At 42.0% G+C, this 16176-nt stretch overlaps 1 protein-coding gene across 3 annotated transcripts in view; it reads left to right on the top strand.

Annotated features, from left to right (window-relative positions):
- The window catches only part of CDHR3 (cadherin related family member 3), a 60498-nt gene that overhangs the window by 4436 nt on the left and 39886 nt on the right, over positions 1-16176 (top strand). For all 3 annotated transcript variants that reach the window (XM_039849067.1, XM_039849069.1, XM_039849068.1), the window contains exons 2-4: positions 6779-6981; positions 12329-12494; positions 15703-15800. In XM_039849067.1, the coding sequence (XP_039705001.1) occupies positions 6779-6981; positions 12329-12494; positions 15703-15800 (467 nt within the window). The remainder of the gene's footprint in view (positions 1-6778; positions 6982-12328; positions 12495-15702; positions 15801-16176) is intronic.

Genomic DNA, 16176 nt, shown 5'->3' on the forward strand with positions numbered 1-16176 from the left:
TTATTTTTATTTAGGGTATTTATCTCTAAATCAAAATGGATTTTTAAATCAAATTCTTTTTCAAGATCTATAGAAATAATAATTTGATTTTCCCCTTGATCTGCTAATAAGATAAATAACTGAGTTTCTTAATATTGAACACTCTTTAATCTTAGGCTTTTAGACTCAGCAGAGAGTGGGAGGAAGCTAGGCCTTGAGCAGATGAACTGAAGTAAACATTTGAGGTTTTTCCCAGAAATATAGGCTTTTATAGCCATAATCATTTGAGATAAGAGGTGACGTTTATTGCCATTGGGGGAAGAGTGAGGTTAGAAAAACCCAATGTCTCATACTAAACACTATCATTTAGAACTTTATCATCAGATGTGTGAAAGGAACTAATCACAAAGGTTTGCAAGAAATATTTGAGATTTCTTATAAAAACCACATTCAAATCTCTCCCTCTCCAAATGACCATGATTAGACCATGCTTTTGCTCCTACAGGTCAAATCCTGTTTTTTTTGGAAGGTCTGCTGTGATACAAACTGTTTCTTATCTTTTTTTCAAGTCTAAGAACCTGACCCTTCCCATCACTCTCAAATATCAGGGTCACAGAGGATTGGACAAGGGGGACAGTCATACCAGTACCTGCATTCAAGGTATGAGAAGCAGGCATCACCATAATAATTTGAAACAAAATAACAAGCTCCAGTATCCTATCATTTGGTCTAACTCCTATGTATCTTCCAGGGCCCCACTCAAGCCCCACCTTCCTCATGGAGGCTTCCCAGATTGCCCTAGCTCTTAGTAGGCACTCTTCCAGCTGCACGCTGGTACTCCTCTTGCCTGCACATGGTATGCATGCCAATGGTTTAATAAGTGCCTAACACAGAACAACTGCTCAGTGGAAGGTGGCATTAGTTACTTTACTGTAATTCATCTGGTATGTGTCTGTCCTGTCTCCTCAACTGGAATGTCAGCCCTGCAATAACAGGTTTCATATCTCTTATTGCTCTGTGGTCCCTGAGTGCCACATGCTTACAGGATATCCAATAAATGTTTTTGTTTATCATCATCTCTTTTGGGGTCTTCTTTTTTCGCTTTTACTGATACTCCTTAAATGCAGAAATTTAGATCTTCTGCCTGCTTAATAGTGTCATGTTAATTAGCTTCTGTCCTTTCTACCTCCTATTAAGATGAGAGAAATGAAACAGTTTCTCTTTGAGACACTATAGTGTCTCAAAGACACTATAGGCCCTGCAAGAACATAAACTACACAAAACTCTCAACTGGACCTGTGGAAAGAGTTGAGACAAAACAATCTTCTGACTCTATCAGTACCAAAGGACCATGTGCCATTCCCAGAAGATAGAGGACTTAGCAAAGCCCCTTTGGTATGTTTAAATAAACTGTACACTGAAGTTGTCTACATTTTGAGAAAGCCTCCAGGGAACTAGCTTTTTCAGGGAATTCCAGGGAATTACTCTTATGGAAATGAAAAATACCAAAGTGTTTAATGAAAGAAGGGGTCCATGGTAGCTGGAAGATCTGCATGAATATGAAAAAGGTACTAGGCCCATTGACCTGAGTTTTGTCCACTGAGCCCCCGGCATGGGTCCTGGGAGTTTGGGAGTGGTTTGTACCAGCCTGTAAGCATTGCTCATTAATAACAGTGAGATTAATGATTTGCACTTGATCTGGGCGAGACCCTTGGAGCGCTCTGTTGTGGAAGCTGGCTATGTAACAAGATGGCATCTACATGACCAGCAAAATATAAACATTTCCAGCAGACTCTATTTTGGGCTCCCTGGTTTCAAGATATTAGTGGGTATATTAGTGGCTCCTGATCTGGGCAAGAGCATTTTGTCATGGCCCTTAGGAAAAAGAGTACAGCAGGAGCTGGCCCCTGGCCGCTCCAGTCCTCATGTTGTGAGGCAGCTTTCAATTATGAGGCATATCTTTAATGTTGTTGCTATGCTGCCTTTTCTGTAGCAAACTGTAGATTTATAAGCATTCTTTTTGGGGTCCTGTGAGTCTTCTTTAGCACTTGAACCCTGTTTAATGACCACTGTTAGTATAGTATCACAGTCCTGAGAGATAGGGTTGACAAAGAGCCCCAGAGAAGTTAGGGGACCAGCCCAAAGTCCCAGGTCAAGTAGAAGCAAGGGTCAAACTTGAAGTTGCTCTTTTCACACTTTCCTCTGATTTCTTTCACTACCTTTTTGATTAGTTACTAGAGAATGAAGAGATATTTATTGTCAGTCTCAGGTGAATACTGCCCTGCATACAGAAAACAGCTGTAAGTGAGAGCAGCTGCAACCCAGAGGGAGCGATGACATCAGCCCTCATTCCCTAAACTACATCATTACCTTTAGTGTCCAAGGCCCAGTGTTGGCAGCTTCTTCCTCTATAACTGAAGCTGCAGAGGCCTTAATTATTCTAACACGCACTCCAGGAAAAGGCTTCGTTGGTCCATTTCTGGCAAAGCAGTGATTTTGCTCATTTTAACAAGCGAAGCCATCATCAATCCAGATCTTAACCACAAGTGAGATATTTCAGTGGGCTCAGTGACTGACAATAAATCTTTGGCGTGCTTTTTCTTCTTCAAAGTGTATGCTTCAAGCAATTTTAATTTGATTCTTAATTAAGATGCATGTGTAAGTCAAATTTCATTAAGGCCTCTTTCTTGTTCTACAGCATTCAGACCACCAAAGACAGTTTGGATGACCAGCCTTGGAAGGGAAGCACATGGTATCTTAGGGAGAGCCAGTCCCTGACTCTTAACATTCACCCTACCACTGATTAGTTGGATGCCTTTGGACACACCCTTTAAACTTATTTGCATAATGAATAGGTTAAACATTTTGTGACTTTTTTGTCTTATTAATGCTCTATTTTTAAGGTGAGGAACCTAGCCACTGATTATTATTATTATTATTATTGCTATTACAACTGCTGCTACTATTTTTTTTTTAAGTAGCAAGGAAGTTGGAGAACCTGGGTATTGAATTAAGAGTCAAGAGAGCCCAGCTTAGCTACCTTTCCCCAGAGTGTCTACTATAATTTTAGAATTCAGTTGCATGACCCTGACACACATGAACATCTTCAGCAAGAATGCCAGCATATCCAAGGTCACAGTCCGGCTTTATCCATTCGTGGAAGAGACAGTTTCCAACACAAATTGTTTGAGGGGCACTGGATAGATATCCTTCTCTCTCCAAAACATCTTCCTCACTGCCTGAGAAATATGACCATTCAAGGAAGACTATGAAAAGTTCTGTCAATGTAAGGAGAAAGCATGGAGCCATGCAGAGTCCTGTTCTTGAAGTTAGATGCTTGGGCTGGAAGGCTGGTTCTTTTGTGAAATTAGTCTCTCAAATACAGGGCTTACTGAAATTATAATTAATGTAAGAAGCTCAATGGATACACTCCCAGCAAAGCAAACTAGGAGCTGTCAGCTAGGAATATTAGGGGGGCACAGTTTCCTTAGCTTCCCGTTCCCCAAAGGAGACACGCTGAGGTGGTGGCTACAGCAATCTGCCTGTTTAGAGTGAGGCAGTGGAAAGCCCTGAGTAGAACTTCCCAAGCCTCTCGAACCCGAGCCCACATTGAGCTAATATTTCAGCACGATTCTTTATGTTTTTCCAAAAGCAGCCTTTTATAGATCTCATCACCCAAATCTAATATCTGGGTTGAGGGGCCACTTTCTTACTAGCCCCCAGAGCCATCTTGCTCCACTTACTGAGTATGTAATCTCAGGAGTGTGAAATGGCTATGGCAATACTTACGTCGTGCTGAGAGTGGATGAGATTAGGCAGTAAAGTAGCTAGCACAACGCCTGGTGAGTAGGTGCTTAGTAAACACAAGTGGTTACTGGTGTTAGTTTATTCATTTGGGCTGGGCACCACCTTACTCCAAGGAATTCTTGAGAAAAACCTAGTGAGCTATATCTTTGCTTAGATATGAGCAGAGGCTTCCTTCCTTCTTGGCTGAGGAACAAGTCCTGGGGGTGGGTGGGAGGGGGCGGAGAAATTGACAAATTGCCAATCTTTCATTTTGCTTATGACTATTTTTGTCCTGCTGAATAGAATAGGAAACATGCTCATGAACAGCTGCGGGGGGAGGCAGGGGATTTTCATTTGTGGGAAAAGAGGGCAAGAGGGATTTATGCCTAAAAAATCCAACCCACCAAAGCGACCGATTATTTTGCTCATTTGGAAAAGCTATTTTTGGGAACTATTTGCCTCTAGGTGCTCTAAGTATACTATATAGCTTTTGGTTTTTTATCACAAGAATGCTATAATACTAAAGTCAATTTTAATAGATTAAAAAACCTATTCATATTCACATCACCCTAAACATCAGCTATTTTGATATCTGAGTCCTTGTACCATCCTTGTCAATAAAACTGGATAATTCTACGAGCAAAAATAACTTATGCATAATACATTTTAGTCTTTAATCTAAATAAGATAATTTTAGATTTATGAAAGTTTGTATCAATGAATGTGTTCATATTTCAATTTTTCCTACATTTCCATTATTTCTTTGCATCCCCTCTCCCAAATTTGAAATAAAAACATTCTCTTAAAAAAACCAGTATTTTCCCACATCCTGTTTGTTTCTAGAAACTTTATACCTTCAAGTAGGAGAGATCCTTCCACTGTCACCCTGTACCTCCTCCCATTGCAAGCGGTTTACCTCCGGTGTCTAATGATGGCCAAGATCAGGGACCTGACTGAGAAGTAGCACAGCAGTGTACATTTTGGCTTTGTTACTTACTACGTAGTCTCCCTTTATCCATGGTTTTGCTTTCCACAGTTTCTGTCACCCTCGGTCAACTGCGGTCTGAAATATTGAATGGAAAATTACATAAATTAACAATTCATTAGTTTTAAATTGCATGCTGTTCTGAATAGCGTGATGAAATCTCTTGTCATCTGTAGTCCTCCTTCTCTGTCCTGCTTGGGATGTGAATCATCCCTTTGTCCAGGGTTTCCATGCTGTAAAGACTCCCTTCCTGTTAGTTACTTAGCAGCCATCTCTCAAGGTATCCCAGTGCTTGTGTTCAAGTAACTCTTATTTTAATTATGGCCCCAAAGCAAAAGAGTAGTAATGCTGGTAATTTGGATATGTCAAAGAGAAGCTGTAAAATGCTTCTTTTAAGTGAAAAGGTAAGTACAGAAAGATATTTTGAGAGAGAAACCACATTCATATAACCTTTATTACAGTATATTCTTATAATTGTTCTATTTTATTATTGTTGTAGTAATCTCTTACTTCGCCTAATTTATAAATTAAACTGTAGCATACGTATGTGTATATAGGAAAAAGATAGTATATATAGGGTTTAGCACTGTCTGTGGTTTCAGACATCCACTGGGGGTCTTGGGCCATATCCTTGAGGATAAAGGGGGACTACTGTATTTACATAGCTTGGTTTACTCATCTGTAAAATAATGACATGATATCTATCTGAGAGGATTGTTTTGAGGAGTAAATGACTGAAAGAATTTTACATTATGCCCTATTTGGAACATCAAATAAATTGTAATTGTATTAGTTTCTGCGTCTTGTGTAACAAATTACCACAAATGGGATGGCTTAAAACAACAGACATTTATTCTCTCACAGTTTAGGAGATCAGATGTCTGAAATCAAGGGGTTGGCAGGGTTGGTTCCTGCGAGAAGCTTTGAGGGAGAATCTGTTCCATGCTACCTCACAGCTTCTGGTGGTTGCTTGCCATTCCTTGGCTTGTACCTGCATCCCTTCAATTTTTGCCTCTGTCATAACATTCTTCCGTGTGTATCTGTGTCCTGTCCTTATAAGAACACCAGTCATTGGGTTTAGAGCCCATCCTAATCTAGTAATGATGTCCTCTTAACTAATTACATCTGCAAAGACTCTACTTCCAAATAAAGAACATTCTGAGGTTTGAGGAGGATGTGAATTTTTGGGGGGACACTATTCAACTTCCTATAGTAACCATCATTGTGAAAACATGAAAGAACATGACCTGTTGCTCTCCTCTGTACTGGCCAAGCCTTGCAGAGCATCAAGGAGAAAGCAGAATGTCCCAAGGCTTTCCTGGAAAGAAATATACTTTCTCTTAAATTATAAAATCTCCTGTCTATAATGCAGTCCAAGGCAATTCGCATGCCTTCCCTGAATATCTCATTTCCTTTTCTGTGAAACAGGAGCTTATCAACCAAAGGGTACTGACCAACTCTGTACATGACACCTGTAGCACCCAATAATAACCGATGATTATCCTTGAGATTTCTTATGGATCTGGGGAGATCTACCATGATTTTGGAGCATTCCGGTGATGCACACTCAATTCTCAGATGACCTCATAAATCAAACACTCACACAGAGAAGAAAAAGAAACTCTTGTAACTACCAGGCTCTGTAGGAGAGAGACACTGTCATGGCTAGACTAGGTCCTTTAAGTGGGTGTCTATCTGCTAAGGTGTCATGTTTCTCTTCCCCTGGCTCTTCACAGAGACTGGGAGAAAAGAGAAGGAAAGCAGGGAGACAAGAGAAAAGCAGCAGTCCTGTTTACGGAATGACAGAAGCAGAGCTCATGGTTGTTTGGTGGTGGTTGTTTTCCTGGCTCTGAGAAGATCTCGCATTCCCATTTCCAGTTCTTGGCAAGAGAATCTGTTCTTGGGGAGTGACCAGGTTCCATCGTTGCTCCTAGCTACAAGTTAAAGCCACAGAACAAGTTGTTAAGTCCCTGTTCTCATCACAAGGCTTTGTGTTCATGCCATTTTGCATCTTTTTAAAATCCACAGGAAGTGAGGCACTACACCTAATCCACTTACCTGCTACGAGCAACGTAACAGAGAATGCTCTACCTGAGACTTCAGTGCACAAGTTTTCTGTGAAATTATCAGCATCACTGTCACCTGTGATCTCAGGGTTTCCCCTAATAATCAACTCGAATCCTCTCACCGAAGCCTTCAGGGTGAACTGGCTGTCAGACACTGACTTTGAGGTAAGTACCATCTTATTCTCAATGGGAGCTATCTGCAAAGAGGGGTCCTGAAGATGAGGGGCAGGTGTGATTCTAGATCAGTGGTCATTTCCTCCTCTTTAATATTTCCTCTTGTAAGATCAGGAAGTCCCGTTTGGGGCATCTTCGAACCTTCTGTGCTAGATGCCCCTCTAGACCTTGAACCTTTTTTCTCTACTTAATCCAGTCCAACTGAACATTATGCTCAATTTGTTGCAAAGAAAAGGCTTGTTTCTTATTGCCGACCACCTTCGCATGATATCAAGTGTTAGGTGTGCTGACAGAAACTAGATTCTTTGTGTGGAATAGTTTGAATATTGATCTTCTTAAAGGCCAGACCCTGATAAACTTGTGTCTGGTGATTTTGCTTTCCTATGATTCTTACTTTGAATTGTTCAGAAAGAAATCTATGAGGAAACTTATTTAATACGGAAGAACACACCCTTAGTAAAAATATAAGTGTAAATGTTCAGCCCTACTCTGTGAATGTTTCCTCTTGGATAATTCAGACCCAATCATCCACATTCAAGAACCAAGACACCACTGCTCTGTTTTCTAGTTTGTCATTTGAATCTTTCCAATGTTTTCATCCTCCTTAGGCAGGACAAATCTGATCATTGCATGTTTTCCACTAGTAACCTCAGAGGCCTTCTAAGGATGTTTTTAGGATCCAGGTGTCTGGACCTACTTATAATTCATTGTCCCCCACCTCCACCCTTTCCTCAGCTGGCATAAGAACCTCCCACAGTTATCATCAGCCCTGCCCCTGGTCTTGACTGCCATTGCTGTGGGGTTCTGGTCGGACCCAGTGGGATCAGCCTGCTTGGCCTAGGCACGGTTGCCTCCCTGCGGTACATACTGGGTGTTCTTAAACCCAGCTGATCATCAGAGTCACTGTGGAACCCATGACTTAAGGGCCATAGCCCGAGCATCTGGTATTCTCAGCACCCAAGGGGTAGGTCCTCAGGTATGTAAGGAGCACACATTCAGGTGGCTTCCCCTCAGCATGCAGTGTACATTCCCAGGTCCCAGATGCTGGTTCTGTGACTTATCCGCACTATCTGCTCCCTTGACGTCTGCCTCTTCTTTAACAGCTGTTGCTAGTCTGTTTCTATAAGCCTTGCCAATTGCTTATACTTAGAGAGCATGCAGTATATGCCAGACACAGTTGAACATGCTTTACACATGTTTACTCTCAATTTTTATTTGTACTATTTTATCTGTATTATTCCATAATTTTATTTGTGTTATTACCCTCTCTTTACAATGGGTAAAATGAAGCAAAATTTAACAATAAGGTTAAATAACTTGCCCTGGGTTTACAAGCTGTTAGGTAGCTGAGCTGAAATTGGAATCCAGGCAGTCTGACTTCAGAGCTCTCACCATAATTTGACAATGGCTTTATTGAGATATAATTCACATAGCATACAATTCACCCACTGAAAGTGTACAGTTCAGTGGTTTTTATGATATTCTCAGACCATCACTACAATCTAATGTTAGAATATTTTAATCACTCCAAAATGAAATCCTGACTCCATTAGCAGTCATTTCCCTGCCTCTACCCCTTCAGTCCCTGACAACCACCAATCTACCTTCTGTTTTAATGGATTTACCTATTCTGAGCATTTCATATGAATGGAATCATATTATATATGGTTGTTTATGATTGACTTCTTTCCTATAAGCATAAAATATCATAGCATGGATCAGTACTTTATTCCTTTTTATGGCTGAATAATATTCCACTGTATGGACATACCGAATTTTGTCTATTTATCAGTTGACAGATTTTTGGGTCGTTTCCACTTGAGAGCTCTCATTCACAGTCTCTATAGTCTACTGCCTTTAATGATAATGATGATCATGCTGCTTCAAATTTGCAGAGGTTCCAAAGCACATTCATAGCTTGATTGTTACTTGGTTGTTAACTACTAACTGATATTATCACCACTTAAATATTTTTTTATTTCTAATTTAGAAAAAAGATAACAAAGAGACAGTAAGGTTAATTGATTTTTCCAAGATCACATAGCCATAAAGGATGAAATAAAAACTTAACTCAGGTCTTCTGACTCCCAATCTTAGGCTCCTTCTCCTGCATTGCCATGCATAACTGCTGCTATTTTGATGAGCGCCCAAGTCCTTCTGTATGGGACATGGCCTTCCCACATGCCATGCAGTTCAAGCAGAGCTGTCAGTCAAGAAAGAATTCTAGCCTGTTCCTGACCTCTAGAAATGGCAAATTTCTTAGCCCTTCAATTGATCTAGGCTCAAGTGTTCACCATATTGTCCCAGTTTTGGTGCCCTCCTGGCACCACAGTCTGCAGTTGATACTAGGATGGGCCATGGCTGTGGGCAAACATGGGAGAAGTGGCTCCTCCTTGGGCAACCTTGACACTCTACAGGATAATGAATCTCACAGTGAAGTTTTTGGGCCTGTAGCCTAGAGGTCTGGTCAGTGTTGGCTTTGGGACTCAGTTGCGCAGAGCTTTCTGAGGGTGACCTTTAATCATGACAGAAGCCAGGCCTCTCTGCTTTCAAACACAGCTGTTGAGACTTCTGGTGATGTTGGGGTGGGAGGGGAGGAGGATGGATAAGAACGAGGATAATGATGATGATGATGATGATGATAAGAGCTCGCATTTATGAACCATTTACCATATATTAGGAATTCCCTTGAACATTTTGTAAACTCACTCATTTAATCCTCATAACAACACTATGAAATGGTGTACTATTATATGCATGTTAAAGGTGGGGAAACTGAGGCACAGAGAAGTCGAGCAACTTGCTCAAGTTCACATAGCTAATTGGTGGCAGACTTGAGGTTTGAGATCAGGCAGGCTGGCCCCAAGAGCCCTCGCTCATTACCACCCCCACTGCTGGCTCGCTATTGCCCAGCAAGAGAGATGCCAGAGCCTCATTGGTCCATGTGACTGATCATTGGTCAAAAGATTTTCTCCTAGAGCAGCACCAAGAAGGATAGCTCTGAGAAGCCAGGGAGGTGTGACAGTGGGCTCAGCAGCATAAAAACTGGAGCTCTCTGAGGTCAAGTGGAGGCCACATCTGTCCCTCTTCCATTTGCCTATCTCGGAGCATGACTCTGCTCTGTTCTCATCTACTGTCATGAGCGCTGTGGTATAAATCAGGAAACAGAGGCAGCTGCTCTGGTAAAATTACCTTCCCTAAACAGTTTTTTCCCTAAACAGTAAATATGCTCAGCCTAGTCCAGACAGACCTCGAACTTAATATGCTTTAAACCAGACTTACTACCACAAAAACTGCGGCCAGATTGCCCGCAACCAAATCAAGATTCCCCGCAACCAAATCAAGATTCCCCCATTCTCAGTTGTGGCCTTTTGCAGTTCCTTCTCTATTCTGTTCTAGTCTCCTTATGTATGAAATTAGGAGACTTTTTACTAACCTATTGTTGTTGTGATAAATATTAAAATACCTAACAAAATGGCTTGGCAAGAGCCTGGCATGCAAACGTTTAATAAATGCCGGTAACAACAAGAACAAAAACAACTTTTCCATTTGTGTTGATAGCAACCCAATTCCTTTGGTTCCAAGATATAACATTTTTGGATCTTTTCTGATTGCTCTATTTCCTTCCTCTGGGGTATTAAATCTCGTTCCCAAGGGAAAGGGGCTGTCAATAGGCAATATTGTGGTTAAGGACCTGTCCAGGCTTGGGGTTCAGGAGAGAACTCTAAGCTTAGCAGGAAGCTAGGGTATAAATCAGGAAACAGAGGCAGCTGCTCTGGTAAAATTACCTTCCCTAAACAGTTTTTCCTGAGGGTTTGCTCAGTGCCAGTCATCTAGGTTTTCCATGGATTAGATCATTTAATCCTCACAAAAGCCCTATAAAGCGGATGTTCTTCTTATCTCCATTTTACAAATGGGGAAACTGAGGCTACAGGAAGGTTAAGTAATGGGAAGGCTGGGCTCAGATTCTATGCTCTTGACCGCTATGTTATACCGCCTCTTATTTACCACATGCCAACCATTGATACGGGTCATCTCCACTTGTGTGTATATCAGGCTGATCCTGCTTGTGGATGGAGGCAAGGTTACCTCGTTTTTCCTCTCAACACTCCTTCGTACATTCTCCCTCCACTACACACACTCATTCACGCTGATGGCTGTCCTCTCTTAACCAATCCAGATCTTGCAAAGTCAAACATGATACTTGCTGCCTTCTCCATGAAGCCTTCTCTGACTAAACACAGCTTACAATGAACTCTCTTCCTTCTGATTTTCCATAGTACCCTGATCTAGCTCTTTGTTATAATAACCTTATATTATAACATGTCTGTTTAACCATGGCAAAAATTAACTTACCTAATTCTAATCATGAGGAAACAAAATCAAGGAATGGTGAAGTGACTCTCCCAAGGTCACACAGAAGTTCAGCGGTGGAAATGGAATCAGACCTAAGTGCTTTCCTCACTACAGGATACTGAATGCCTCACTGTCAGGCCCAAGTTGTACTAATAACTAAAAGTTTCTATTAGCATAATTAAAACATTTAATCCTTGATGTCCCAAAAGACTCTGTGCCTTCTGGCAGCTCACCAACAGGGATGTAGATGTTAGAGGTCAGAGACTGGCCTCCAGTTAGCCTAGCCTCCACAGAACCCTCCTACCATGGAGCACCTGGGCTCCTGCTAGCAAAAGTCTAGATTCTGGTGATATCTCTCTGGCGCTGGTTCTTGGTATCCCTCTCACATCTCCAAAACACCTGTAGTGCCAAGAACAATGTTCCAACACTGGAAGAAAGTATGGGAAGGCACACACACAAAACTAAACAGGCAGTTGATGTTAGTAAATATCATTCCTTATTTCTGCAGATGTATCCTTTCCTTGTTTATTCTTGGAAGTGGCCTTGGGAAAATTAGAATGGAGTGATGAGTCAAGATGTAATTTAATAGCAGTCCCAGGAAAGTGTAGCATCTTGTTCTGAAAGATGAGAAAATCCTACTACATTTTGAGTTGTTAAAGGACTTGTCTAGGAGCCTACCCCAAGTAGCGATAGGTTTTTAAATTCTTGGGCTATCCATCTCTAGTCGATGCAACCAGAATTTCTCCTGAATATTTTTCTTTCCTGTGAAAAGCAGCATCATACACAGCAGTCCCTTTAGTGAAGGGTTGCGGGGCTTATGTTTGGAAGGACTAAGGCAAACTACCCGTTCCTTTGAATGTGAGTGAAAAATGGTTTCCAGGATGCTGGTTGCTTCCTTCTTAGTAATATCCCTTTGCAAAACTCAAGCATACAAAGCAGGCCTCTTTCATGTGATTACTAAGAAATCTGCGTTTACTTTTAGGTTGTCACCACTGGAAAGGAGCAACTAGATTTTGAAACAGGACCAAAGATATTTGATTTGCAAATTTACATTAAGGATGACGTTGGTGCCACTGACCTGCAGGTCCTAACTGTCCAGGTAACAGATGTGAATGAGCCACCTCAGTTTCTAGGCAACTTGGCCAAAGGTAAGATACACTGGGGTGTGCAATGAAACCCAGACAGTGGCACAGGGAAGACCCTGGGGGATGGAGAAAAACAGAAAAGTAAATAAACAAGCAGCTGTTTCCCTGAAAAAGGCAGCTGCTTAATGAGCAGGGAATAAATAAAATGTCCTTCAGCCCAGGACTCCCAATAATTGTGCCCAGCAATTTACAAAGCCCTTCACAACCACGGTTTCTCTTAGGCGTCTCTTAGTCCTGGGGAGGCAGCTGAGGATCAGGACCTCAGGTGGATCGTTCTGGAGGAACCTGGGCCAAGCTCATCGGGCTCATCACTGCACACTAGTCATCGACTGACTTGTTCATTCTCTCCATGGATGCTGATGCCTTGAGGGCAGTGTGTGTGTGGCATCTGCCACAGAGTAGAGACAATACACATAAGAGTGAAGGGTAACTTCCTGCACGATCTCCCCCAAGCTCATGGCTTTGAATGCCATTCATACTAACAACCTCCAAGTCTATGTTTTAGTTCAGGTTCTCCTCTGAACTGCCTCAAATATCCAAATGTCTTACCTAACACCTCTACTTGGATAACTAATAGACATCTGTAATATTGTGATTTATAATAAAAAAATATATATATTTGGTCTTCCTCCGTTTCTGACGCAAAGCTCCTAAAACCCTTGGATTTCTTGTGATGAGAGCAATAAAGGTATCTTTTCTTATGTTAATGATGTGGCATTTGAAATGCTCCTAGGTCACCTAAGTATGGCAATTGTGGCCAGTGGAGCCAATCATGTATTTGGAGGGTTGGAACTTTCAGTCCCCTCCACACACACTCTCTCACCCACTGCCGCCACTGCAGGAGGGGAGACTGAGTTCAATCACCAATGGCCAATGATTTAACAAATTATGCCCATGTGTTGAAGCCTCCATAAAAATTCAAAAGGGTGGGGCTCAGAGAGCTTCCAGGTTGGTGGAGATTCAGAGTGGTATGCCTGGAGAGCTGGAAATTCAGTGCTTTTTCTCTGCTTTGTGCCCTATGAACCTCTTCCATCTGGCTGTTCCTGAGTTATATCCTTTCATAATAAACCAGTAATCAAGTAAGTAAAATGTTTCCTTGAGTTCTGTGATTCCCTCTAGCAAATTGAGCACAAAGTGGGGTGGGGTGGGGTGGGGGGGTGTAGAAACCTCAGATTTATAGCTGGTGGGTCAGAAGCATAGGTGACAACCTAAACTTGAATTGAGCTAAATTGTAGAACATCCAGCTGGTGTCAGAGAATTGCTTGATGGTATAAGAACCAGCCCCCCACCCCACACCCATACACACACACACACACACTGGAATTGGTGTCAGAATATGAAATCTCAAACTTAACATGTTCCTAAACCAAATTCTTGACTCCTACTCCACCCCTCTGACCCCCACCATCCCCACCCAAAGCTGCTTTTCCTGTTTTTCCTATTTAAATTAATGGCAACTTCATTCTTCCAGTAGCTTGGACCAAAACAATGAAGTCAACTTTGACTTCTTTCTGTCTCTCACACCCAAGGTAAAATCCATTAGGAAATCTTACCAACTTCTAAACCTGTGCAGAATCCTACTTGTCCCTAGCCTGTTCACCTCTACCTCCACTAGTCATGTCTCGCTTGGGTTGCTGTAGTGGCTGGCTAACTGGGCTCTCTGCTCTGCCCTTGCCCTCTGCTGTTGATTCTCCATATAGTGGCCAGAGGGATCCTGTTATACATCACTTAAATCAAGGCACTCCTTTGCTTAAAACTCTGCAAGATACTTTCCATCTCAGTCAAAAGGAGAGTGAGAGTCTCTTTAAGGCCCCAGCAAATCGGCAAGCCCATACAACCCTCACGGCCTGCCATGTCTTTCCCACACATCTCCTGGTCACCCGCTCTGCACCAGCAGTCCTGGCCTGCTCACCCATCTGTGAGTACTCCAGGCACGACCCTACCTTGGCATCTTGGCATTTGCTCTTTCCTCCTCTTCTTCCCCGGTAACTCTATGGCTCTCCCACATTTCTTTGAGAATTTTGGTTCAAATGTCAACAAACCTTTCATAAGCACTCTATTTCACAGTGTAACCCAACTCAACAACACTTCTTTCCCTGATTTTCCTTCACAATGTTGTTCAATAACTTGCACACATTCTACTCATTTATTTTATTATCGATAAAATAAATATTTTATTATTGATATCTCCACACGAGAATGCAAGCTCATGTGAGCAGGGTTTTGTGTTTTGTCAACTGCTGTATGCCCAATGTGTAGATCAGTAAACATTTGTTTAGTGAAAGCATGAGCAGAGATAAAGTGAATGAAGGCTGAAGATAAGCTGTAAGATGGCTCGAGTTCAAATTTTGATTCTATTCCTTACTGACTGAGGCAACCTCAATACTTCTCTGAGCCTGTTTTCTTATTTATAAAGTGGAAAAAATTACAATACCTACTTTCTAGGGCTGTTAAAGGAGGGAACATATGTTAAGTCCTCAGCACAGTGCCTCAGAACAGAGTGAGTTAATGTTAACATTCTCAGTCATCTCTCAGAGAGATTCTCAGAAGGAGATGCCAGAGAGAGAGCATGACAACTCCTCAGGCAGGACTGGTGGTACCAAGTGACACTGCCTGCTCTTCCCTCCCTCTGACATCCAGGAACTCTGAAGTAGATGAAATCAATTTTTTGTACCCTTTCCTGAGCCTCTGCAGCCCTCTCTCCCCTCTGATTTAGTCTCTTCTCTATTCTATTTAAGGCCTCTCATTTTAGGGACTCGTTTCTGCTAAGATGCTAAGTGCACTTTAAGGGGCGACCTTAGCTCTGTTCAGAAGGAATTTGCACATGAAAGGGGATCTGGAACATGGGGCAGCCTCATCCTGGATGTTCCTACCTGTGGTTACTTTCCAACTCTCTTATCGTCTCCCTCTCCCCCACCAAACAATAGTACCTTAGGTCACCTCTCATTGGAGGAAATACGTGAAGACTTGATGACAGCTTGGCCAACCCTAGCACTTTATTAATTCCCATAAACAAATCCACTCCTACAAGTTGGCTATGGTCTCCCTTATGGCCTTTATTATTCCTGCCCTCTTTCCCACAGTGCCAAAGTGCTTGGTTTACTTGGCCGTGTTTGGTTTCCTTTGGTTTCCTTTGGCTGCTCTGGTTTTGGAATTCCTTGTTTGTTTTATCTAATAAAATGTTTCTTATTTCACTGTGATGTGGGTATAGGTCAAGACCTCTACATAGTGGAAGGAGCAAACCCTGGATTCATTTACCAGGTTGAGGCCTTCGATCCGGAAGACACAAGTCGAAACATACCCCTCAGTGTAAGTCTCCTTGTTAAACTTCTCCACGTTGCTTTTGATTCAGGAGCCTGGCATCTCGGCAGGGTGGGCCTGGGCAGTGACAAGGGGAGGAATATGCTGCCAAAGCATGGAGGACAGAGGAGGTTGGAATGGGTAAGGGGGTTCTGGAGACAGACACCCCAGATTGGCTACATGGTTCTGTGTGATCTTGGACAAATTCTTAACCTCTCTGAGCTTCAATTTCTTCATCTGTCAAATGGAAGAATAATAATACCTACCACAGTAAGGGGATTGTAAATATTAGAGAATGCATGTAAAGCCACTTAGCACAGTGCCTGGCATACTGAAATCGCTCAATATTTTTTAATTCTAAGGTAATAAAAATCCAGGTATATAT

The sequence above is a fragment of the Pteropus medius genome, unplaced genomic scaffold, assembly GCF_902729225.1.
Source record: "Pteropus medius unplaced genomic scaffold, Ma_sr-lr_union100, whole genome shotgun sequence".
NCBI lineage: Eukaryota > Metazoa > Chordata > Mammalia > Chiroptera > Pteropodidae > Pteropus > Pteropus medius.